The sequence below is a fragment of the Lynx canadensis genome, chromosome C1 (genome assembly GCF_007474595.2).
Source record: "Lynx canadensis isolate LIC74 chromosome C1, mLynCan4.pri.v2, whole genome shotgun sequence".
NCBI classification, from domain to species: domain Eukaryota; kingdom Metazoa; phylum Chordata; class Mammalia; order Carnivora; family Felidae; genus Lynx; species Lynx canadensis.
This window is the reverse complement of record NC_044310.1, coordinates 14,403,211-14,428,924: the sequence shown is the minus strand read 5'-3', so window position 1 is coordinate 14,428,924 and position 25,714 is coordinate 14,403,211. Positions and strand designations below refer to the sequence as shown.

The following is a 25,714-nucleotide window of genomic DNA, read 5'->3' as shown; positions in this document are numbered from 1 at the left end:
CCTTCCTTCCTCCCTCCCTTCCTTCCTTCCTTTCTCCCTTCATCCCTCCCTTCCTTCCTCCCTCCCTCCCTCACCCCTCCTCCCTTCCTCCCTCCCTTCCTTCCTTCCTCCCTCCTCCCTCCCTCCTTCCTTCCTTCCTTCCTTCCTCCCTTCCTCCCTCCCTCTTCCTCCCTCCCTCCCTTCCTCCCTCCCTTTCTCCCTCCCTCCCTTCCTCCCTCCCTCCTCCCTTCCTTCCTTCCTCCCTTCCTTCCTTCCTTCCTCCCTTCATCCCTCCCTTCCTCCCTCCTCCCTCCCTTCCTTCCTCCCTTCCTTCCTTTCTTTCTCCCTTTCTCCCTTCCTTCCTTCCTTCCCTCCTTCCTTCCTCCCTCCCTCCCTCCCCCCTCCTCCCTTCCTCCCTCCCTTTCTTCCTTCTTCCCTTCCTCCCTCCCTCCTTCCTTCCTTCCTCCCTTCCTCCCTCCCTTTCTTCCTTCTTCCCTTCCTCCCTCCCTCCTTCCTTCCTTCCTCCCTTCCTTCCTTCCTTCCTTCCTCCCTTCATCCTCCTTCCTTCCTCCCCTCCCTCCCTCCCCCTCCTCCCTTCCTCCTTCCTTCCTTCCTTCCTTCCTTCCTTCCTTCCTCCCTTCCTCCCTTCATCCCTCCCTCCTCCCTTCCTCCCTCCCTTTCTCCCTTCCTTCCTTCCTTCCTTCCTCCCTTCCTTCCTTTCTTCTTCCCTTCCTCCCTTCCTTCCTCCCTCCTCCCTCCTCCCCTCCTCCCTTCCTTCCTCCCTTCCTTCCTTCCTTCCTTCCTTCCTTCCTTCCTCCCTCCCTCCCCCCCCCCTCCTCCCTTCCTCCCTCCCTTCCTCCCTTCCTCCCTTCCTTCCTCCCTTTCTTCTTCCTTCCTTCCTTCCTCCCTTCCTTCCTCCCTCCTCCCTCCCTTCCTCCCTTCCTCCCTCCCTTTCTCCCTCCCTCCCTCCCTTCCTCCCTCCTCCTCCCTTCCTTCCTCCCTCCTTCCTTTCTTCTTTCCCTTCCTCCCTTCCTTCCTCCCTCCTCCCTCCTCCCTTCCTCCCTTCCTTCTTCCCTCCCTTCCTTACTTTCTCCCCCCTCCCTCCCTTCCTTCCTCCCTTCCTTCCTTTCTTCTTCCCTTCCCCTTCCTTCCTCCCCCTCCTCCCTTCCTCCCTCCTCCCTCCCTTCCTTCCTTCCTTCCTCCCTCCTCCCTTCCTCCCTTCCTTCTTCCCTCCCTTCCTTACTTTCTCCCTCCCTCCCTCCTTCCTTCCTCCCTTCCTTCCTTCCTTCCTTCCTCCCTTCATCCCTCCCTTCCTTCCTCCCTCCTCCCTCCTCCCTTCCTCCCTTCCTTCTTCCCTCCCTTCCTTACTTTCTCCCTTCATCCCTCCCTTCCTCCCTCCTTTCTTCCTTCTTCCCTTCCTCCCTCCCTCTTCCCTTCCTTCCTCCTTCCTTCCTTCCTTCCTTCCTTCTTCCCTTCCTCCCTTCCTCCCTTCCTCCCTCCCTCCTCCCTCCTCCCTTCCTCCCTTCCTTCTTCCCTCCCTTCCTTCCTTTCTCCCTTCATCCCTGCCTTCCTCCCTCCCTCCTCCCTTCCTTCCTTCCTTCCTTCCTTCTTCTCTTCCTCCCTCTCTCCTCCCTCCTTCCTTCATCCCTCCCTTCCTCCCTCCCTCCCTTCCTCCCTCCCTCCTCCCTTCCTTCCTTTCTCCCTTCATCCCTCCCTTCCTTCCTCTCTCCCTCACCCCCTCCTCCCTTCCTCCCTTCCTTCCTTTCTTCTTCCTCCCTTCCTCCCTCCCCTCCCCCTCCTCCCTTCCTCCTTCCTTCTTCCCTCTCTTCCTTCCTTTCTCCCTTCATCCCTGCCTTCCTCCTCCCTCCCCCTTCCTTCCTTCCTTCCTTCCTTCTTCTCTTGCCTCCCTCTCTCCTCCCTGTCCTGTCCTTCATCCCTCCCTTCCTCCCTTCCCTCCCTTCCTCCCTCCCTTCCTCCCTTCCTCCCTTCCTCCCTCCCTTCCTTCCTCTCTCCCTCCCCCCCTCCTCCCTTCCTCCCTTCCTTCCTCCCTTCCTTCCTTCCTTTCTCCCTTCCTCCCTTCCTCCCTCCCTCCTCCCTTCCTTCCTTCCTCCCTTCCTTCCTTCCTTCCTTTCTCCCTTCATCCCTCCCTTCCTTCCTCCCTCCCTCCCTCACCCCCTGCTCCCTTCCTCCCTCCCTTCCTCCCTCCTCCCTCCCTTCCCTCCCTCTTTCCCTCCTCTTCCTTCCTCCCTCCCTTCCTTCCTTCCTTTCTCCCGCTCGTCCTTCCGTCCTTCCGTCCTTCCTGCCTTCCTTCCTTCCCTGCACGTGCGGTAGTGAGTGCAACAAGAGGAGCGTGAGATGGAACAGGCATTGGTCGACTTAAAGGCAGGGTGCTTACAGAAGGGCGGGTGTGCAACTAGTGGGGCTGGGTCCCCTCCTAGAGGGGTTCTGGCCACAGCAGAGGCCAGCTCAGGACTCTAGATGTAGCTAGCCATGTGCCACGGAGGAGGAAGAGAGCCAAGGCTGCCTTCAGCATGGGGCACGGGGGATCCAGTGAGAGATCCAAGCTACCTTCTTCTCCCTGGGCATTGACTCCTAATGTCTAAAATCGAGGGAATGGGCCCATGCTGGCATCCAAGCCCCACTCAGTTCTGAGAGGCGCAAGGTGTGACTGCAAAGGGATGTCATTGACTTTCACCGGGAAAGCCTGCTCTCTTGGAAGGACAATCACTCACCCATCAACAAGTACACTCTCAGGGCCTACTCCAAGCCAGGCCCTGTGCTAAGAGCAGAGAAATAAAGATGCGTCAGACTCCAAGTGGCTCTCAGATCAGGGGAACACAAGTCAACAGACAATCACAAAGCAGGCTGGGGAATGTTGGAACGGGGTCAGTGCGGGGTGCAAGGACACCATCCGGGGAGGCCAGGCCAGGCTTCCCAGGGGAACGCTGGGGGTCTGACATCTCATCTGCAAGCCGAGACATGAAGAGGAACTCCGGGCAGATGGATGGCAGGTAATCAACATGCGTGCAAGCGAGCGCCTCTGCCACCTGCCTCTCCCCGTCTTCGCGGAGGGGCCCCTCCTCCATCTTGGGCCCCCCCAACCCCCCCCCCGCACCAGCCAAAAATCTGCATGTCAAATTCTTTCTCTCATATCTCACATCCCACATCCAATCTGTTGGCTCTCCTTTCAAAATAAACCTAGACTCTGTATGTATTTATAAAATACTTAGTAAAATGCACACATTAAAAAAAAACATAAAACGAGAGAGGAAACATCTAGCATCTGACCACTTCCCACCACCTTCACGGCTGCCATGTTGGGCTGAACGAACATTACCTGGGCCCTGGCAGATGCTCTTCCTCATTCTCTCCGCCTCCACCCATGGCCTCTGGGATCTCTTCTCCACACAGCAGCTGGTCTGCACAGAGCCTGACCTCTGGCCGTGTCCCTGCCCTACTCACGTCCTCCCGGTGCTCGGGAGGTCCCCACGCCCCCTACTTCTTGACTCACCACCTATACTCTCTCCCCACACCACGTGAACTACTCTGGCCTCCATGCTGTTCCTTGAACATACTCATCACCCTCCCTCCGGAGGACTCTGCCCTCTGCCTGGAAGTTGCTTCCCATACAGCTCCCTCCCTATCTCCCCCAACTTTGCTGGAATCCTACCTTCTTCATAAAGCTGACGCCAACCACCCAGTCTAATACTTCCCACCCCCCATTGGTATTTCCCATCTCCCTTGCCCTGCCCTTCCAGTCCTCTTCTCTGTTACTCAGTGCACCACACAGTCTCCTATGCTTGTTTGTCTGCCCCGCTAGAATGGAAGCTCATGAGGGCAAGAATCTTTGTCCTTTTTTTTTTTTTAATCATTGATGTCTATGTTGAGAGGGACAAGTGGTCAAGAAAGAATGTGGAATGCAAAGGAATTACAAGTCTCTCAGAGTGGGGAGCGTGGAATGTGGGGAGTGGTTTTCCAGAGCCAACGAAAGTGAGGAGGTGGGAGGGCTGGGCTAAGGCGAGCCTTATGTTCCCCCTGAGAAGTCTGGGCCCAACCCTGGGAGTAACGGGGGTCCCCACGTTCTCTGCAACCCAAACCACTTCCCCCCCTGCGTGAACCTCGGCAGCTCAAGCATCTCGAGCCCCAGAGTCCTCACGGGCAACCTAGATGCCCGAGACGGTGGCAGGTGGCAACAGGGAGGGCACACGTGGAGCTGGCAAGGGTTCAGTGACGTTCCTTCCCTTCGCCACTTGGCCCTGTTGGAGGGAGTGCCCCGCCTCGAAGGGGACAAGCTCTGAATGTAGTTGTATTTTTACAACAGCTCTCTATAGCTTTTCCCTGGCTGTCTCTTGTTGTCTGGTGAAGCTGTCAGCCGGTGAGGGAGGTGGGGTAGGGGACACACCCTCCGCCTTGGGCAGGCGTTGGGCTCCGTGCCCTACTGGGGAGAAGCTGTCACTGCTTTGGGCCCACTGTGCGCGTGTGGGCTGAGTCTGTGGAGTCACTGTCCCCCATTCCCGCTCCTGGGGTGTCTGTGAAACTGTGAAAGGCATAGGGATGAGCAGATGTGGAGAGTGAGGCATATGGCCGCGTGGGTGTGGCTGTAGGTCTTAGAGGGGGGCAGCGGGCCGGGTGGCGAGCGAGGTGACTGGGTTTCTGGGTCAGCGAGTGCCCCGGCTGGAATGGGTCAGGCACTACTGAGCTCCCTGGGAAGTGGAGTCACATCTAGCTGGGAGAACGAAGCAGGGGCATGGCCCAAGCCCCGGGACCCTGAGTGGGGAGAATGCGCCCCCGCTGCCCGGCCAAGCAGTCTCCGGGTAGCTACCCTCGAACACAGAACACCCGACGCATCTTCAGGCAGCTGCTGTGCAAAACTCCAATTTGTCTCAAGACCACACAGCTAACAGGTCCAGACCAGGGGACTTGAGCCCAGTGCAGCCAGATTCCGTCCCCTCCCCTCCAGCCGAAGGTTCCCCTCAGCAGGCTTGTCCCAGAAGGAATCCAGAACTGGAGCGACTTAGAGGAGGGGCAGTAGCTAAGGAGGCTGCTGCAAGGGGTTAAGTACTTGCCCTAGAGGGAGGCCTGGGTTCTGGTTCGTCGTGCAGTTTCATTCATTCTTTCATCCCCTGCACGGATATCCAGCGTGGGAGACTGGGCTGAGCACTGCGGATCCTGTTGGAGTAGGAGGGGTTTCCCCTCAATGAGCTCTCGCAGCCCAGATGGGGTCACACGGGTGATAACAGGACAGTGAGGGGCGGGGAGCCCAGATTCAGGCACACCTGGGGGCACCCCATCCAGACCGGCTGGTCAGTGAAGCCTTTGGACCTACCAGAAGTGGGAGTTAGCCGGGCAAGGCAGGGAGGAGGGGAGGGGGCTCCCGGCAGAGGGACCGGTCTGAGCAGAGGCCAGGAGGGAGGCTGGTGCTGAGAGGACGGGAGCAGAGGTGAGTGCAGAGCAGGCATGAAGCTGGAGGGGGGCCGGGGGTGGGGGAGACGAGGGGGACAGCGAACCATGAGGCTGGAGAGAAAGTCCCTGTCTGGGGAACTGGAAGGAAGCTGGAGGAAGGATGACCTCACCCTCACACAAGACCCTCTTCTTTCTGGGTCTGATTTCCTCAGGGTATCGAAAACCCAAATTAGGGTACATCTGCCCCTTCCAGAGGCTCTTTCTCATCCACTGTCTTATTTAAAATTTTTTTTAATGTTTATTTATTTTTGAGAGAGAGAGAGAGACAGAGTGTGAGCAGGAGGAGGGGCAGAGAGAGAGGGAGACACAGAATCTGAAACAGGCTCCAGGCTCTGAGCCGTCAGCACAGAGCCTGACTCAGGGCTCGAACTCACGAACTGAGAGATCATGATCTAGGCCGAAGTCACAGGTGCCTGCCTTTCGTCCATTGTCTTATCGTTCATCAGAGGGGTCCCAGGAGTTATTCATCCCCATTTCACAGACTACAACAGAACTTCCAAGAGGGCAGGTAGGCTGGAGCTCGAACCCATGTTTTCTGATTCAAATCTCTTATTTCCCATTCCAGTTCTCAAGAGGAGGGGGCTGCCCGGATGCTGTCTGAGTGAAGGCTCCGAAGTCAGGGTTCAAACCCTGCTTCCTCTGCATGACCTTGAACCTCTCCTTTTATAAGCAAAGCTATTACCGGCCCCCACCCCACAGGGTAGCTCAGAGGATTGAATGAGATAGCACACACAAAGCTCCAAGCACAGTGCTTGGCATACAGTAAGTGCTTAATAAACCCCCGCTCTCCATACTGGGCCCTGACATCCTGAGAGCCTGGACAGCCTGCCCAGGCAGAGGTGGGTGTTCCAGCCGTGTGGCTGTCGGCAGGCCCCGGCGCCTATGAGCCTCCACGTCCTGAACTTGGCTTGTTGTCACCGTTGGTGGCATCAGTTTCTTGTTAGAAAGCCACAGCTGGGCAACTGACAGCCAGTGCTGCTGTGCCAACCCCTGGGGAGGAAAGGGCCGCCTGTCTGCATGCACAGTCCGGTCCTGGGCATGCAGGGGTGGCGGCTCCCAGGCCCCGCTGAGACCAAGGCTGGGCAGGTGCCAGGTGCCTGGATGCGGGTTTGGGGTTAGAAGTGCTACCCAGAACCTTCCTACTGCCTCTGTCCCCTCCTCCCTCTCTGCCTCTCTCCCTCCCCACCTCACACCCATAAGCAGGGAGCCAGATTTTCTTGCTAAGCCACCGCTTCACTTTGGCCAGGTTTCCATTTTGGGGAGGATGTCCCCCATGAATGTTCACTAGCTCCTTCTTCTTTCTACTTACTGCTTTTTGCCCATCTGGCCCCAAGGACTTTTGGTCTCACCCGCCAGCCAAGGGCACCAGTCACCAGTGCTGGCAGTTTCCATTCCCCACGCCAGGCCCTGTGCTGGTGCATCCGTGGCCTCATTTCATCCTCAAACCCCACAATGTGCTCTTCATCATGATCTGCATTTTACAGAAAGAGAAATGGAAGCTGTATGTGTGTGTGTGTGTGTGTGTGTGTGTTGGGGGGTGATGCGCTCAGGGCCATGTGGCCTGTGAGTGGCAGAGCCAGGGATGCCCCCAGTCTGCTCTTTGTGGGAGATGGTGTTGATGGCACTAAAGGATGGCAGAGGTGATGCTGAGCATGTCCTGTGCCCTCCTGGGCATCGCTGGTCTAGGTCCCTTAGCAGAGGGGCAGGGGGTGTGGAGTGCGGCATGGGCAGTGACCTAGAATGACCACTAGGTGTCACTCGAGGTCTAGAAAAGAGTCGGCAGCCCCTCCCTGGAGGGCTCTGAAGAATGGGGTAGGGGGAGCAGTGCTTCCGGAAAATGCAGAATTCTGACCTAGATCTGGGCAGAGATGCTGATGTGGAAAATCAGAACTGGAGAGAAGTTCAAGTGAAAACAGATTTCCTTCAAGAACTATCGCAATAAGGGGAAAGAGAACTCAGTATAGAACTGGGCTCTGCTGAAGCCAACAAAGGAAAGTCAGGATGTACAGCCAAGGAGGGGTTCGGGGGGTTGGGGGTTCAGTGGATGGAGAATCATTAAGATGGTGGAGGGGTTCTTGCTAAAGTGACCTAACGGGTTCTTGCTGAAGGCAGGCCTGGCGACCAGACATCACTTGGGCAGGGGGTGGGAGGGTGGAGGGGAGGGTGAGGAATTTGACCAAATATTGAGGGTTGGGTGGGGGTTCTTGCTAAAGTGACACAGCAGAGTTCTTTTTTTTTTTTTTTTTTTTTTTGAGACAGAGAGAGACAGACCATGAGCAGGGTAGGGGCAGAGAGAGAGGGAGACACAGAATCCGAAGCAGGCTCCAGGCTCTGAGCTGTCAGCACAGAGCCCAACACGGGGCTCGAACCCACAGACTTGGAGATCATGACCTGAGCTGAAGTCGGACGCTTAACCGACTGAGCCACCCAGGCACCCCGACACTGCAGAGTTCTTGCTACATGGTGGCAGTGCGGAGATGGACTCAGAAGCCCAAAGGTCAAGTTGAGGAGAGGTCTCAGAGGACCCTGACTAAGGTCTGGTCAAGGAGAGGGTCTTGATCAGTCCCCATTCTTGTTCAAGGAAAGAAAAGACATTCTCCTTTCTGAACAGCATGAGTCCGTTTCTCATCAGTCTCTTTGTTCGGAAGTGACCAGCAGAACCATCTGTTAGACTTGGTCTTAGTGGATGTTTGCTAGACCCTGCAAAGTACCAGCCATTTAAACGAGGAAGATTTCTATGCACATCAAAGAAAACCAAATGGCCGGAGGAGACAAAACCCCATCTCTGCATCCAGAAGGCAGCTGGTCGAGATTTCTAGATGTTGAACCTGGAGCATCTTCAGATGGTTGAAGTGAGGACAACAGAGGCAATCCCAAGGACTTCCTGGTTTGTGGCTGGAATGTCACTGGTGATGGCGCGCTCATCAGTGTTCCGGTCACACCTATTTCTTCCAGAAGAACATGGAAGCGTCCAGCCTCTGCTCACAGGGCCTCTCTAGATTACTCCCAATAAGTACCCCAATCTGGGCATGGGGTTTAGTTCTCAGTGACTCCAGGTCAGCAAGAAATGTCAGTTTGGAGAGTTGTGGTTAGATCTCGGAGGAAACTAGAAAAATTGACAGAATATGTACTTGGCAGGATCCAGCCCGGCTTACAGGTAGGTAACAAAGTAGACAGGAAAATGGAGTTTCACCAAGGGGGGGAGGTAAAAACAACTCACAGGCAATGAATAGAACTATAATTTAATAACCCACGAGTATGTGCCATGGTTTCCCATTGAAACATTGAAAACCCATCACTATAGTCACCCTTCTTTTTGATTCCTGTTCACACAATATGTCTGATCCCATTAGATTTGGCATGAGTTTTCACGCAAGGGCAGCAAGAATGGTAATTGACCACACAGGCCTTTTTGACTTTGCTTTGTTGGAATCTTTCATAAGGGAATCTCAGACTAGACCTTTAAAAGCTTCTCAAGGCTAGGAAGCAAAGCTAAGAACTCACAGCCAGACTTTTCTGGCAATACCTACAGATTTGGGTGAATTCCACTCCTCTCAAGGTCTCAAATATATTCCAAGATTCCTGGGTGGCAAGGAAGTGACCCTCCTTCCCCCCTCAATGCTGGGAGCCTGTAAAGCCAGGTACGAGGTTCGTTTTTCCAGGAGAGCTTTGTAAGCATTGGCTCCATAAATCAACTCTAGCTGCTTACATTGTGTTTCATGCACCTAATTCTCAAATATGACATTCCAGCCAAGGCCTTGGGAATATAGCCAGTTTCCAATGATGTTCCATCATAAGGAAACTGATTCCTACTGAACTTATGCAAATAATTATATTGCCACAAAAATAAGAATACTCAATACGAGTTTTTATATTCTCGAGGGATCAGGTAGGGAGAAAAGATACATGTTCTTTCTGTTTGCAAAATTACCATGCACTAAATTGCCATGACTTATAGATAGCTTGAAATAAGAGGGAAATGAGTTCTTTAAATCTAGAAAAGTAGAACATTAAAAAACAAAACAAAACAGTACTGTTCTAAGAGAAAACTGAAATCTTCCTTCACTGGTTAATTCAGTCCCATGTAATTAATTCTTGTTCTCCTTGATCTTGTGTTAACAATTTGATGAACTCATTAACTTCTCCGCTAGTTCTGGAAACCCTTACTCAGATCAGTGATGTGATCTAAAAGTTATTCGGTGTCATCAGAAGCCTGTTCCCCAGAAAACCTGTCCTAGTCTCTTCCAGGAGTTTCTGAAGGAGCTCTCGCTAGTGAAGATTTTGCCTGCCAGCTGATTGAGCTTTCAAGAAAGCATCAGAGAAAAACTTACTCTCTGTAAATGACAAAAGGCTTAAAATGGCCACTGTTAAAGATCTGATGAGAGTTCATTATAATGCAATTAACTGACAAAGGAATGTACTTTTCTCTGGGCCATAGGACACAAGAAGATAATAGCTAGAATGATGATGGATGATGTTATGCCAGGACATCTCATAAGCAGCAAAGCATTGACAAATTTTCATGTACTTCATGAAATTTCTGAAATATCTTTTTAATGTTTATTTATTTTGAGAGAGAAAGAGCATGAACGCAGGCATGAGAGTGTGAGCAGGGAAGGGGCAGAGAGAGAGGGAGAGAATTCCAAGCAGGCTCTGGCTGTTAGTGCAGAGCCTGACGTGGGGCTTGATCCCATAAACTGTGAGATCAAGAGTCGGACGGTTAACCACAGAGCCACCCAGGCACTCTGGTTAAAGCACTTCTGATTTGACAATGCCTGCTGTACAATTCAACATGTCAAGGAAACCAAATTATTTTCCACATCTGTCTCTTTACAAGGGGAAACATCAAATCCTTGGAGATTTTCCAGGGACCCAGTTCAAGGTCAGTTTAAGATCAAGATTTCATTGAGGAGTTCATTTGGGGGGAAGACAAAATTGTCAACCATGTAAAAATAACACAACACAAAACAAAAAAAAAACCCTAGCTTTTTTAAAAGTGAGAAGTCTATATTCTCTTCAATAATCAATAACATGACATGGTTAGTGTAAGCCCACGAAATTATTCTGATAAAACAAAACCTTTGTGTCCTAGGTAGCTTTACCTAAAAGGAGAAGAAAAATCTTCTGTAGTATCTTAACAGAGATCAGACCGATAATCCAAGAAAACTGTTGTTTCAAAAGAAAGAAAACCAAATTCTAATTCTGCATCTGTACACTATGAGTCTCATTTTTAAAGCCTTATAAATAAATCAGTTCAATCTAAGCCAGCTTGACCACACATTGAATTCCTTTTCCACAAACCCTCCACAACTTTCTGTAGTCACTCAAATGTTTTGTTTTTTGTTTTGTTTTGTTTGTTTTTGTCCTATATTTTCCTCTTTCTCATTCTAGAACAACTTTTAAGCAATCTCTGAACAGTTTGTACATTGAAGAGAGAATTTCTCTCCTTTTTCCTTAACAGAAATATATCCCACATTCTTCCATATTTTATATAGTTTTTTTCTTCACCCTTATTATTCCTAGAAATTTCTATCAGTCATTTATAGATATTGATTCAAATTCTTAACTGTTAGTAATCTTAAGTTCCAGTAAAAACAAGGAAATAGACAACTGCTTACCGTTTGCTATAGAGCAACATTCTATTAAGTCAGTAAATTTTGTGAATATACCGTCTCACAATTTCTACAAACATTTGCTTCTTCTAGTATGACCTTTCATGTTTATTAATGGACTCAAAGATATTTTCTTTATACCAGATAAAAATAAAAAGCCAAAATATATGAGCCGAAACTTGTGTTTAGTAAATAATGTCTTCGTGGTTTATCTGGCTAAGAAATGATTTAGGTATTTAATGAATACCTGCTGCTTAATTTAATTTAGCATAACTCTTAAGATTACAAACTACTAAAAAAAAATCTGGACACTGTTTTTAGGTGGGCATATTCTAACATTATGCAAAACTAGCTAGCATTTCGAGCTATTCCCCTGTTAACTATTTTGACAGCCCATGCAAGCTAGACAAGGATCATAAAAACAAAAGCCTAAAAAAGTTAAAGACGCAAGTTTTCTTTTACTGCTATGCTTGATCTACATGAAGTAATGGATATGAAGCAATTCATCTTGACAGCACGTTTACTTATACATTTGTTCTTAGGTTCAATTTATAATTTGTATAATCTTAAACATCTAGTAGGTATGACAGTCCCTTATTTAACTGCTAGACCCAAGTTGAGATAATCACAGGGTGTTGTATGTAAGCAATGAACCATGGGAATCTACCCCCAAAACCAAGTGCATATTTTACACACTGTATGTTAGCCAATTTGACAATAAATTATATTTTTAAAATAATAAGTAAATACTTAAATTAATAAACTTTAAAAAAAGATTTGTTCAAATCATATGAGCTTGAAAAATATGTGGGTTAGTTTCTATATTTCGGGGTGTTTTAGGAATACTTAATTTCATTTTAATGTTTTGGTTTTCTTTAAGTAGTTTCTACACCCAACGTGGGGCTTGAATTCACAACCCCAAGATCAAGAGTAACATACTCTACCAACTGAGCCAACCAGGTGCCCCTCTAGGAATATGTATTTTTTAATATTTATCTATTTTTGAGAAAGAGAGGGAGAGCGTGAGACGGGGAGGGACAGACAGAGAGGGGGACAGAGGATCTGAAGCTGGCTCCAAGCCGTCAGCACAGAGCCAGATGCAGGGCTCGAACTCAGGAACCCTGAGCCAAAATCAAGAGCTGGACACTTAACCGACTGAGCCACCCAAGCACCCCAGAATACTTAATTTATAGAAGTGCTGATTTATATCTAAGCCATTTTGAATAGAACTCCATTAAGGGATTTCATAAATTAATTTGATAATGCCATCTTGAGTAGAAAAATACCACATCATACACACACAAACTGACATGACACAGAGATCTTCTGGGTTTCACTCTAAAATTTTAGCCATGAATCAGTAAAACATAGTGACGCAAGCTCCCTGGTTGATATAAAATAGTTAGATCTCCTCTTTATTCCATTATATATAAATATAATATATATATATTATATATATATGTATAAAACTTTATTTATTTTTGAGAGAGAGACAGAGTGTGATCAGGGGAGGAGCAGAGAGAGAGGGAGACACAGAATCCGAAGCAGGCTCCAGGCCCTGAGCTGTCAGCACAGAGCCCGATATGGGGCTCGAAACCACGAATTGTGAGATCATGACCTGAGCCGAAGTTGGACTCTCAACCAACTAAGCCACCCAAGAGCCCTTCCATTTTATATTTTTTATCTAAATTGGGTTTCTGGCAGATGGGACGTTAAGGTTGTTTATTCAATGAGAGCTGAAGCTTTTTACCAATGTTTGTGGAGGAGACTTTTAAGCTTTTCAGTTGCCCTGATGTGTACTTCTCAGGAGGCCATGGAATACATTTTAGGGGAGACATTGAGGGGACATCAGCAGCCACCTGGATGTCTCCAAAGCCCATAAGTGGATAAAATATCCCAACTATTTCCAAAGAGCATTTTCCTTCTTAGTTTCAAGTAGTTGCTTGAGAGTCCCTTGAGAACCCATGATGGGGGAAGGGAGCTGAATATTCAAATGCCCAAAGGAGTGGAATAGGCAGGGGAAAATTCTGGCAAAAGGAGACAGAGGGAGGGAGGAGGCAGAGGTTTGAAGGGGTCCCATCAGCAGATTCAAGGGACCTACCTGAAGGGAAAATCAAAGGCTGTAGGAGGGGAGATGGGAGAAGCGAGGTCTTAGAGGGAGCAGTGAAGTTACAAATTCGGCAGAGGTTTGGAATGAGGGGCTTCAGGAGACTGAGAAGTTTCCTTGGAAGAAGCAGGATCAAATAGAATAGAGAGGCTTCCCAAAGAGCCAGGAAAGATATTCCAGTCTCGGGAGTCGAGGGAATCCCCACTCAAAAGAAAGCCAGGAAGAAAGACTTTGAGCCCGGTAGGTATCTGTCAAACAAAGTACTCTCATCCAGTTTCACAGAGCAAACTCAGAACCTTAAGAACCAAAGCCTTGTCTTTGCTGTACTTAAGTGGACATTTACCTGGAGTGCTGACTCAGGAGTTGGGCTCACAAGAGATCCCCGGTCAATTACTCAGGACTGAAGACAAAGGCTCCCAGACGTCCACCTGGGGTCCTGGGGTGAAACGACCAGGGTCCAATGATGAATCTGATCTCGTGCGAGTCATAGCACCGTGGCTATCAGAAAACAAGACCCAGGCAGCAGTTTAAGTGGTAAAAACAGGTTTTATTCAAGAATGATCACAGCAGGGGCCAGGACAGAACTGGGCTCAATTCTGAATACAGTTATGAATCCTCACTTTTCTTAGGTGGGGGTTTATAGCCAAGGAGTGGGGAGGGGAGCTGGTGGATGGAAGATTGCTAAGAGGGTTGGATGATTCTTGCTAAACTGACCCTAACAAGATTCTTGCTAAAGGCAGGCCTGGGTGATCAGGAACCACCTGGGAAATGGTGGAGGGTGACGAACTTGACCAGATATCGAGGGCAGGAGGGGATTCTTGCTAAAACTGGGCAGTGCTCAGATGGATGCGGAAACCCTAAGGTGTCAGCCTGGTTGGGAAAGGTCTCAGAGGATCCTAACTAAAGTTTGGTCAAGGACAGAGTCTTTGTCAATGGCAGCTCCAGACCAGTGGAAGCCAAGTACAATCCTTCCTCAAGGCTTAGCCTAAAAGATCTCACTAACTTGGAAGGAGTCCTGAAGAAGCAAAGAGCCACCCAGATTACAGAAGCAAGGGCCCCCTCCTCAAAACATGTGACCCGCCCCTCTTCTCCACCTCCAAGGACCTTGAACAGGCCATCCCAGCCCCACACCTTATCCCCTTGGGGGCCCCTTCGGGACTACCAAGGACACACTTGGGGCTTCATCCTCCGTGCTCCCCATGACACTGCTTGGCACCATATGTCAAGGTTATCACATGTCTGCCTCCCCCTACCAGCCTAAGGGATTCCTGCAGGTAGAGTCTGTGTCTGATTAAAGGTATCCCCACCAAACCCCCTGCACCATGCCTGGTCCATAGAAGACCATCAGTATAGGTCCATTGAATGAATGAACCAATGGATGATCTTGTCCCAGAGTTTTCAAGCTTTTTAAAAAAATTACTGAAGAATGTCTTTTCTTCTTACAGTAGCTCAGGTGAAAGCTCAGTAAATAATACAGGAAAAGCAGAGCTGTTTAATTGAAGATTGAGGTGGGGAGGGGGAGCAGAGTCCCAGGGATCATCCCAGATGTGTCCAGGAAAGCACATAGCTTTGGGGAGCACCTGAAACAGCTATTCTGGTCCCTCTACACATGGGGAAACCGATGCCCACAACAGAGAAGGGACATAAGTCAGAGAACGTGCTAAGACCAGGACCTGGTGTCCTGCTGGATTCTCGGTCACTGGTCCCACTGTCTCCAGCTGCGCCCGCATCATCGTTAAGAAGGTGCAAGGAGATGGGGCGCCTGGGTGGCTCAGTCGGTTGAGTGTCTGACTTCGGCTCAGGTCATGATCTCATGGTTCGTGAGTTTGAGCCCCACGTCGGGCTCTGGGCTGACGGCTCAGAGCCTGGAGCCTGTTTCGGATTCTGTGTCTCCCTCTCTCTCCGCCCCTCCCCTGCTCATGCTCTGTCTCTCTCTGTCTTAAAAATAAATGAAAACATTTAAAATTTTTTTTAAAAAAAGAAGATGCAAGGAGGGATAGTTACAAGTCAGATGCTGAGGATTCAGACACAGCCCCATCACTTACAACCTGTGTCACTCTGGGCAAGTTCCTGTTCCTCTCCGGGCCTCGGATGTTCAACAGAAAAGGATGGGGTGGAGACTGATGCCTGACAAGCACCCACCCAGCCTAACAGTTATCATTGTCCATCCGCTGGCCCACACCACTTTCCTGATGCTTGTCTCTCTGCTGGAGCAGGGCCACTTTGCCCAGGCGGGGGGCAGGAAGGGATTCTGCTTCCCCCTGAGCTGGAGACCCTGGAGGGAGTCTCTGTGCCCTCCCCTGATGCCCGGCCAAGGAGGACCAACAAGAGGGAGCTGAGGCAGGAGGCCTTTATGAGATTGACGATGGGGCGCCACGTCCTGTGGAGGACCTCTGGGGTCGCAGCATCTTGGACAGGCTGGGGCAAGGTGAGGGGGGCAGGGGGAGGCAAGACTCCTCGGCCGCAGAATCTCATCCCAACACACTGGCCCAGACTCTCTGGAGTGGAGGTGTGTGCAAGGTAGAGGGGCGCAGGCAGAAACCTGGGCTCCCACAGGTGCGGGGCCGGGGCCTCTGCAGACCCCATCTTCTAGTGGACTGTGGCTGCCCCATCCTGGCTCCACCCTGGCTTAGGGGGGCTTCAGCTCAGAGATAAGGGACCAGCCCAAGATGGCCGGAAGAAGTTAGTTAGTTAGCCAGGGTAGAAGAAGATATCAGCAGGAGCCTGGGTGGCTCAGTCGGTTAAACGGCCAACTTCAGCTCAGGTCATGATCTCACGACTCATGAGTTCGAGCCCCTCATCGGACTCTGGGCTGACAGCTCGGAGCATGGAGCCTCCTTTGGATTCTGTGTCTCCCTCTCTCTCTGCCCCTCCCCTGCTCACACTCTGTCTCTCTGTCTCTGTCTCTGTCTCTCTCTCTCAAAAATAAATAAAGCATTAAAAAAAAAGAAAGAAGATATGAGTGATGAGACACACTGGGGACCACAGCCACCACACCAGGGCCAGAAGGAGGTGAACGGTTGGAAGGGCCTTCTCTCATGCATAGTGACAGCTGACTCCAACCACCAAATTCATCCTCAGTCCCCAGGGCTAGCGTTCTAGAAGCTGCAGCAAGGTGAGGCTTCTTCCCAGTCCTGCTATTCTGGGGGGAGATGTTCTCTCCCCACCCCACTCCTCTGCTGCCTCCGCCTTTCATGACTGGCCCTAGTGACAGTGGATCTACAGGCCCTCGCAGGGCGGGCCAAGCTTCCTGATGGCTGAGGGTGTCTGGGCGGGTCTCAGCGCTGTGTCGGTGTGTCCTCAGGGTGAGGCAGGGCACGCTGGCTACTTGGAGGCCGCTGACCTTGAGGTCGAGAGGCGAGGCAAGGCAGGAAAGGGGCAGGTGCACCTGGAGAGAGAGCAGTGCTGGCACAGAGTCAGGAAGCTGGCCCTGCGGGGGCTGACTCTCTTCCATCTCTGCCCACAACCCTCAACAGGAACCTAGGCCCAAGGGGGCCCCTGCACCCCAAGGCTCCTTCACCCCACTTCTCCTGCCGAGACCCCTCTGGACTGGGCGTCTCGCCTTGTCCCGCTTCTCTCCCACCGTCTCCCCTCCCGTCTGTCTTCATGCAGTTCCCTCCCCACTGCCTTCTGGAATCTTCTCCAAGCCTCCTGCCTGGACCTGGACCCTTCTGCCTTTGTTTCCCCTTCAGGGAGGTGGGTCCCAGCCCTCGGCCTCCTCCCCACTGACAGGGCTTCTGAGACCAGAGTGCAGCCTTGCGTCTCCCTGGCAGGGAGAGAGGGGTCTGGGGTCCTCCCACCCACCGGCCCGGCTGCTGCAGGAGGAGAGGCACGGGGGTGGGGTCCGGTGCACCTCAGAGCAGTGCCGTATGGCTGGGCTGGGTTAGCAGGGAGGTGGGGGGAGACGTGAGGGTGCTGGAGACATACTTGTGGCCCCGTCTTGGTCCCCATGCACCTAAGGGAGTGCCACTGGGCATGGGGGTTCCGTCAGTCCCCCCGAGCCTGATCTGAGGCCAGACCTTGTGGCTGAGACACTAGCCCTGTGGCCCTCCTGTGATGTCTGGGCCTGGACTCATGGGCCACCCTGCCCTTAAGGGGGCTCTAGAGAGCCAGTAGGCCTTCAAAGCAAGGAGCGCCCAGAGTTGTCCCCTAGGGGCAGCCAAGAGGCCCCCAGAACCTCGGGACCAGCACTCTGTCTGGGAACCTGTCTGAGGACACACCAAGCTCTGGGGCTGTACTGGCAGCTCAGGATCTTGGTCTCTAACCTTGACGGTCAAGCCGAGGAAGTCAGGCTGGGGCCCGTGGCAGAGACCACTCAGAGGAGCCACCTCTTTTCCTCAGGCCTTGCCCTCCACACTCAAGAGAGACCCCAACAGGCTACATGTTTCCTGCCAAGTCTGGGATCAGCGGTAGGACATGGCCACGCCCAGTGCTGGGCTGGAGGGGCCTGGGAGCCACAGTCAGCACCCAGGCCTCCCTGAGTCCTCTGGGGCCGGTCCCCTGGAGAGTTCCAGGGAGGAAGCAGCCAGAAAGCCCTGGGCTCTCAGTCTTCCCCCATCTCCACCTGGTCTGCCTGTCTGGTCCCCAGAGCCAGAACCTCCATCCCTCTTGCCCGTCAGCCCCGGGGGGCACTAGGGAGGTGCAGGGGGAGTGGGGGAGATGTGCCTGTAGGCCGCCTCCTCCAGGGGCGGCTCGTAGATGCTGCAGTTGGGCGTGGGGCCCTGACAGTAGATGTTGAGGTAGTTGCGATGCTTCTCATTGTACGTCTGGTTCCGGAGGCACAGAACCACGTTCTTGTCACACTCACAGGTCTGCTTGTCACACTCGGTCTCGTTGAGCTCACCTACGCGGGGGAGAGGTTCTGGTGGGTCTCAGAATATGGTCCCCTGGTGGGCAGCACTAACGTCCCTGGCAGTTCGCCCCAGGCCTGCGGGCTCAGAAGCTCTGGGCCGGGCCCTGCAGTTGGCATGATCCGCCATCCGGGTGGCTCTGGAGCATGTTTCCATCAGAAGACCCCGGAAGTCCAACCTGTCATCTTATAGTCGGGGAAACGGAGGCCCCAGGGACGGGTTTACCTAAGTCACACAGCAAACCCAAGGTGGACCCGAGATAGACACTCGGGTGTTGGGGACTCCCCACCCTAGGCCTCCCCCTTCCATCACAGAATCGTGGGACACCCACCCTGGAGGGAGCTCGTGGTGAGGAGCCACTGAGGAAGGACTCCTAAGAGCTTAGCTCAGGGCCTTTCCCACGAGCGAGTGCTGAAGCCGCCTGAAATCATCTACCCTGATAGCGGTCAACCTTAAGGGGTGCATTAGGAGCCACTGGGTGGCTTGCTGAGACAAAGACGGCTGGGCCCCAGGACCACAGCTTCAGATTCAGTAGGTCTGGGTGGGGCCTGCTAATCTGCATTGCTAGTAAGTTCCTAGGGGATGCCGATACTGCAGATTCGGGGAACACCCTCTGAGAACCGCTCACTAGCTCGGTGGTCGGCAGACTTTTCAAACTTTCTATCAGCAGAATACTTTCTCTCAAATGAAACTCTTTGCAGAAGGCCAACATATCAAGTGGCCGAAAGAGAAACCACTTAAGCTGTGAAATGGGTTAATGGGACCAGCTGAACCACTCAGGAACACCCCCCACCCATCACCTGAGTCCAGGAACCCCCAGAACCCAATGTGAAAACCCCCACTTGGGTTCGCTCACCACCCTTTGAGGATCCTCAAAATGCATTAATGAGGGGACACCCCCTCTCCCAAGCCAGCCCCTCCACCCCACGTTTGAACAGCAGAATATGAGGACCACAGTGCCCTGGGTTCCCAGGGCGCCCCAGATGCACCCAGTTCACCACCAGGACTCTTCCCCAGAGAACAGAAGACTTGGGATTTTTTTTTTCTTTTTTTGCAAAGCTGGGCTTGCTTGCTTTTAGTGAGGGGGTAGTGAGGAGAACCTGGTGAAGACAAGGAAACAAAGGGAGCCAGGGGCTGCCCGTGGGACTGGGCCAGGGGACACCCGCCACCTAAGAGGAGGCACACAGGGACACCTGGGCCATTAATGTGGATCTGCACCTCTCAGTTGAGGAATGGCCCAGAGCGTCCATGGTAACCCCACTGGGCCTGGTTCCCATAGCTTGAATTCCTAGAAACACTGAGGGTCTTGGGATGAGGCCACCTTCTGGTAGGGTCCCAAGGACAGAACTAGAAGGGAACATGTCTGCTCTGATCCAAACCCTTCCATATATCCATGGGGAGACTGAGGCCAGGCAGGGAAGTACCCTATATAGGGTTACACCGCAGGAGATGCTGGCAGAATCCAGGTTTAAACCCAGACCCATGTGTCACCAAGTCTTCCCATCGCCTGATGATCTGGTTAAAAACAGATTCCTGGGCCCTCACCCAGGCCCACTGAATCGGAACCACTCCCTAAGCTCTCCGAAGCTTAAGAATCAACAACTATGGCAGCAGCCTGCTGATTCGGGCTTGGGGGGATCAGAGCACATCAGAGAGACGTGCTAGGGCCACGGCTAGGGTTCTCAGAGTTAACAAACAAACAAAAACAAGAGGCCTGGCTAATTTGAGTTTCAAACCGTAAATATTTTAGTATAAGTATGTCCCAGTACTACATGGGATATACTTATGCTGATTCTTATTTTCATGCCAATAGTCATTGTTTTTATGCTAGCATTTAATTTTTAGTATGAGTATGTCCCGTGCAATATTTAGGATATACTTATGTGAAAACATGTTTCGTTTACCTGAAATTCAAACATAAGTGGGCATCCTGTATTTCACCTGGCAACCCCGTGCACGGGCCCCCCGAGCAGCCTGGGGGCACTGGCAGTCTAAGCCCTTCTCCTGGGTGGGGGAGGGAGGAACGACAGGGGAGGGACTCACTGCAGGTGATGGAAGTATTGCTCTCGATGGTGTATTCATAGTGGTCCACGTAGGGGTGGCAGCCCAGGTCGAAGAGCTTCTGGTAGCAGCAGTCATGGGCGTGGCAGCACCTAGGGGCAGGTAGAGGACAGCAGGCCCACATAGCCAAGCTTGGCCCATCTCCCACCGGCAGAGACCCCAGTCATCTGTTTCGGTTCCTCGTGGATCAGACCTTCAGACTGAGGCCCAGAGAGGGGCAGTTACTTGTCTGAGGTCACATAGCCAGGCAGAGCCCAGCTTCCCCCCTTGGAGCCCTGGCTGCAGGAGGCAGGAGGTGGGAGGCGTCAGGCTGTCCGATGATGTGGTCAGGATGGGAAGGAGGGTTAGGACTAAGTTGGTGTCAAAGGAGCCTGAGCCTATGAGGAGGCCATGCCCGGCTGGGCACGATGGCCAGGGAGAGACAAAAGTCTGGAGGGTTGAGTGGGCATTGGGGGTGGGAGACAGGAAGCAAGTGTAGTGTGGCCATCCCCATCCCTTCTGGTGGAGGAAGGCAATTAGTCAACATGCATTTATTAAGCCCCCCCAGTGATACCAGACTTAGCGCTGGCTGCTTTTGGGGAGATAGGAGCAGAAAGTTAAGCCATGGCTTCAGTCTTCAGTCTGATGGAAGAAACACAGCCCTCCATCAGGGCCTCTAGGGTGATGGGAGTGAGAAGGGTCACAGCCCTTGCTTGTGTTGAGCATGAGCTGTGCGTCTGTTGCTCTCACGTGTGTGGGGGCAGGTCAAAGTTTCTTTCCTGGCGAGACTGGGAGTTCAAACGCCTCCAAGCCCAAGACTTGGAGATGCACAGTAGAAACCACCCAAGACAGTAGAGGAGGACATGGGTCAAGGTCAGGCTCTTGGTCACAAACTCATTGAACCAGCCTCATCCTTTGGGGAAAAGACCCTCTCCCATGTCTCAGAAATGGAGACCAGTCTGACCCTCACTGTCCCCCTCCCAGGCCTGACAGTGGCCCAGGCACTCCGGAACCTACCAGTCCACCTCATCCATGGGCAGCCCGCGCCCTCCTAGTCCACAGTAGCAGCCGTAGCCCACGAAGGACAAGATGGCACTCCTCCCCGTGATGGTTTCCACCATGGACTTCAGGTTAAGCAGGCTGCTGCGGGCTGCGGGCAGGACTGCAAGAGAACCAGGGGGGTGCTGTGAGCTCCCTCCCTGGTGGGGGGCCCCCTCCTGTCTGACTGTCCTCCCCACACCCCAGGCCTGGGAAAGGTGGGCAGAGAGGGAGGAAGGAAGCAATGTATAAAAAGCCATGATGTCCGAGGGCCCTTAGAAGGAAATAGCTATTACTCTTTATTGAGGGCTTCTCTGTGCCAGGTGCTGTCCTGAGCCCCTTCCAGGCATTAACTCATGGAGTACTGTTGTTGCCCCCACTTTACAGATGAGAAGACTGAGGCCCAGAGCTTACCCAAGTAACTTCCCCAAGAACATCATCAAAAAAGTGGTAGGGGTGGAATTTGCACCCAGGCAGTGAGGTCCCAAGTGACGGGTCCACCGTAAGGGGCTTCACAAATGCCACGTGCTCTTGTGAACACAGGGGTTTGATTCTGGGTCCTGGGCTTGGTCTGGCTCCTCTGCCCCCAGTAGGAGCTCAGTGTCCCCAGCACGGTCCTGGGGCTCGGGCATCTCACGATGAATCCAGAGACAATGCGGTGGTCTGGTCATTCGGTGAAGACAGACAGACAGACAGACACACACACACACACACACACACACCCTTTCCCTTTGGCCATGTCTCACCGGAAGCAATAGGTCAATGACCCCCTTCCCACGCCAGCAAAATCAGCAGCCTCCCCGCACCTGCCAGGTGGGTCTGCCCCAGCGACATACCCTCCTCTCCCCCCCTCCCTGCCTCTTCACCCCGGCCTGTGCTGACTCTACATCTGCTCCTGGCTCCCTGCTGAGTCACTCCGGAGCCTGGGGCTCCAGTCCGTACTGGGTGAGGCCAACCCGCACACGGGAGAGCCGCTCTAGCCCCACTTAATGGGCCTTGGGAATTCCGCTCCACCTGAGCCTTCCCGTTTACTGGCTTTGTGACTTTCATCATTACAGAAAATAAGGAGCAAATGAGAGAGGCAACAGGGAAGGAGCTGGGACAAATGACAGGCGACTCTAAGAGGATGGAGGAGAGAGAGGCACATGTCTCAGGTGGGGTCTGAGGCAGGGAGAGGGAGGACCCTGTGTCCAGTGGACCCAAGCCCATCCCTGAGCTGCACAAGGGACGTGAGGGCCGTCGGTGGGAGTAGGACAAAGGGGACCTTAGGTGTGTCCCCTGGCCCTTCCCCCACTCTGTGCTGGGTCCTGTGGCCGGAGGGAAATGTCAAGCAGCTTGGGAGTCAGATCTGGAATCAGACCTTGGGAGTCAAATGCAGACAGCCCTGGGTCCGCAAACAGGTCTCTCCACGAGGCCTGCGGTGACCACGCGGGCAGGTTGCATAAGCTCCTTGACCTCAACTGTCAAACCGGGGACGGGGACGGGGATGGGGACAATGCCGCTCTCCTGCTGGGCACTGCGAGCAGAGACTGTGAGGAGGGAGCACCCTCTGTGAGCTCTGGCCTCCCGCAGCCCAGCTGTGCAGGTGTTTCCCCCGAGGGACAGCTTCCCCCCGCCAGGGCCCTCTGACCAGCAGCTGCACGCAGGGTGGGATGTTATCACGCGAGCCCTCCACACTCACACACGGGGACACACACTCGCCCACAGAGGCCTCGCACGCTCGCACACCACACACCCGCCAGTGGAACCACACTCACGCGTGCGGCGCCCACGGGGAACCCAGGGAGCCGAGGCCACGTCCACACTCGCACTCCAAGCAGAAGAAAGCGAGTCGGGCAGACGCCTTAGCGGCCAGCAGTTCGGGCGGAACTCAGAGGCTTGCTGTCTCAATACTCGCTTCAGCCGTCAGGTCAGCCAACCATTGTCACCTCTGGCCACGTTTAACCCTTATTTTGTGTCCAGGGGTTCTTTCTTTGCCCCAGAGCAGGCTGCGCTCCGGCGATATGCAACTGGCCGGATGAAGAGTCAGTGACACCTCTAGCCCAGCTTCCACCTCCCGGAGGCACCTGCCACAGAACACCTGGATGTGTGATGGGGTCACATCTGTGTCAGGAGCCTCAGCTGTCCCCGACCGGTGTTCCCCGGGAGCACAGGCCCTGGGAAAGGAGCCCCCAGACCTTCCTTGCCAACTTCTTGCACACTCACACCGACGGCCCTGGTACACACACACACACACGCACGTGCACCTGCAGTTAGTACACACTTAAACATTTTTTAACTTGTGGAGGACACACAGATATCACTTTGCTGAGACACAACCCCACACACACACACAGATACATGTGTATATCCACACCCAAACCCATTAGCTCTTGTCTCAGGTACACATGTACACAAATACTCTTATCTACACAAACACCCAGGTTTTCCCGGGGGCGGCCAGACGCCCAGCAAACACTACCATTTTACGATGCTTGCTCAGCCCGGGGCCCTGCCGCCTGGGAGGCTCGTAAATGCCCACGGCCCTCGGTGTGTTTATAGTCGGCAAACAGCCCCAGGTCAGTGAGGGCCTGACAGGGGCCCGAGCTGGGAAGCAGGGGCCCAGAGAGAGCCAGTCAGTGGATGGAGAACCTAGGTGCCCAAGGTCACAGGAGCAAGTGGGGGAGGGGGGAAGAGACAGGAGTCTCCCCAGAGCCTTTACTCACCGCTGCCAGCCAGGACGACCATGGTGAAGAATTTCTTCATACCCAAGCTGGACCTGAGAGAGGAGAACATCCAAGCCCCGAGCCCGTCCCTTCCAGGCTCCCGCAGCTCCCTTCTGAGGCCCCTACAATGTCATCCCCCCGGGCCCCCGCTGGTGCTGCCGCAGCTCTGGGATGAGCTCCTCCCGCCTGCCCCCCACCCCCTGAATGGACCGTCCCCCGGATGGCAGAGCCAGGAGGCACCGGGAGCCTCCTTCCTCCTTTTACCCCGAGCAGGCTTCTGAGACAGGAAGCTCACCGCCTCATGGGGTCGGGCTACTGTCACAGATCAAAACGAACCCCCCTTCCATAGGCACTCCAGGAAGTCACGTGACCCAACCTGGTGGCTGGGTCTTGCACTTGGAGCCAAGAGACCTGGGTCCCCAGGTTCTAGTCCCGGCTCTTCTGCCAAAATGCTGTGTGACCTCAGGTAGATCCCATAGCCTCTCTGGGCCTCAAGTGCCTCGTGAGGATTGACTGGCTGATCTCTAAAGTCTTCTGGTGCTGAAAATGTACTGACATATCTCAGCCTTCACTCAGAGACTTAGAGCTCTTTTTTCTGGAGACACGGATTCTAGGAGCCAGTTCCCCCAGCCCATCCCTGCTCCTCTCTGGGGAGGATTCTATCCCAGGGTAGCAGGCACATACCTCGAGGTTCTCCAAGGAAAAGAGGCCCTGAGACTTGGGCCCCTCCACCCGGAGGGGTGCCTAACCAGCACCTTCTTCCTCAACATTTTGGGGTTGGCCTGTGCCCCATCCGCCATGTTCTGTGTTCTGGGGGTCCAGCAACATAGGGCTCGTAAGGTCCGTGATCGCTCTGAAGGCTCCGGGGAGCAGGCCCCAGTGTCACACTGCCACACGCACACGGGCAGGGTAGCGACGGGGCAATGCCCCTGGGCGGGAGGCAGGTGACACACGCCCAGGAAAAAGGAGGCTCCACCCCCTCCCTTCCACAGCCACCGCCCTGCCCACAGCCGCCCCGCCCCGTCCAGGCCCCGCCCTCGGGCGCACCTGCAGGTGGGGGTTTCCACACCTGACCAAGAGCTGGCCCTTCCCTGTACATCTGAAAGGAAGTTCGCCCAAAGGTCTCTCTCTGTTCTCACCCAAAAGGATGTGAAACAAAACATTATTCAGTCACATTTGTAACTGAACAGCGCGGTGGGCTTGACTCAAGGGGGCATCGGAGAGGCGTGGGACCTCTACAGTGGAGTTATGCGGTGGGGGACAGAGGCTGTGCTCAACGCCAAACACAACAAAGAAAAGGGGAGTTTGTAGCCAAGGGGCAGGATGGGGGTCCGCAGATGGAAAATTACTATGTGGGGGCTGTGGCAAGAGGATTCTGGCTAAAGCCACCTAGCAGGACTCTGGCAGAAGGCAGGCCAGACATCACGGGGGAGGCGGGTGGCAGGGGCAGAGGAACCCCATCAGACATCAGGGGCGATCAGACATGGAGGGTGACGGTTCCTGGCTGAGCTGGCTCAGCGAGGTTCTTGCAGAGAACAGGACACTGCAGAGATAGACGAGGAGTCCGAAAGCCCACGCCTCTTTGAAAAAGAGCTCAAGTGAAGCCCGAGCAGGGTTTGGTCAAAGAGAAAGTCTTTGTCGGGAGCCCTCTGTGTGGATATGCCCAGGGCCTCCCAGAGCTGGAAGGACCATCGTCCAGAGTCTGCAGAGAACTCTCTACCCACATCTGCAAGCACGTCGGTGTCCACACCTGCCTAAGACTGGAGGAGGCGCCCAGCTCACATCTGAAAGGGCGAGCTCATCTGACCCGGGAGCAGGACCTCTCTGCCACAGCGCCACTGTGGCGTGCGGCCCGGCACCTCTCTGTGACGGGGGTCGGGGTCCCCTCCCCACACTCCTCTCCCCTAACCTTGCCAAGGT

At 53.4% G+C, this 25,714-nt stretch overlaps 1 protein-coding gene across 1 annotated transcript; it reads right to left on the bottom strand.

Annotated features, from left to right (window-relative positions):
- Window positions 1-13,687: 13,687 nt before the first annotated feature.
- PLA2G2F (phospholipase A2 group IIF) lies at window positions 13,688-24,723 on the bottom strand. Its single transcript, XM_030328110.2, has 5 exons — window positions 24,479-24,723; window positions 23,795-23,847; window positions 21,069-21,213; window positions 20,055-20,164; window positions 13,688-18,004 (listed from the first exon to the last, which is right to left on the bottom strand). Exons 1-5 carry the CDS (start codon window positions 24,592-24,594, stop codon window positions 17,793-17,795), a joined length of 636 nt encoding a protein of 211 aa, XP_030183970.1. The 5' UTR covers window positions 24,595-24,723; the 3' UTR covers window positions 13,688-17,792.
- Window positions 24,724-25,714: the final 991 nt, after the last annotated feature.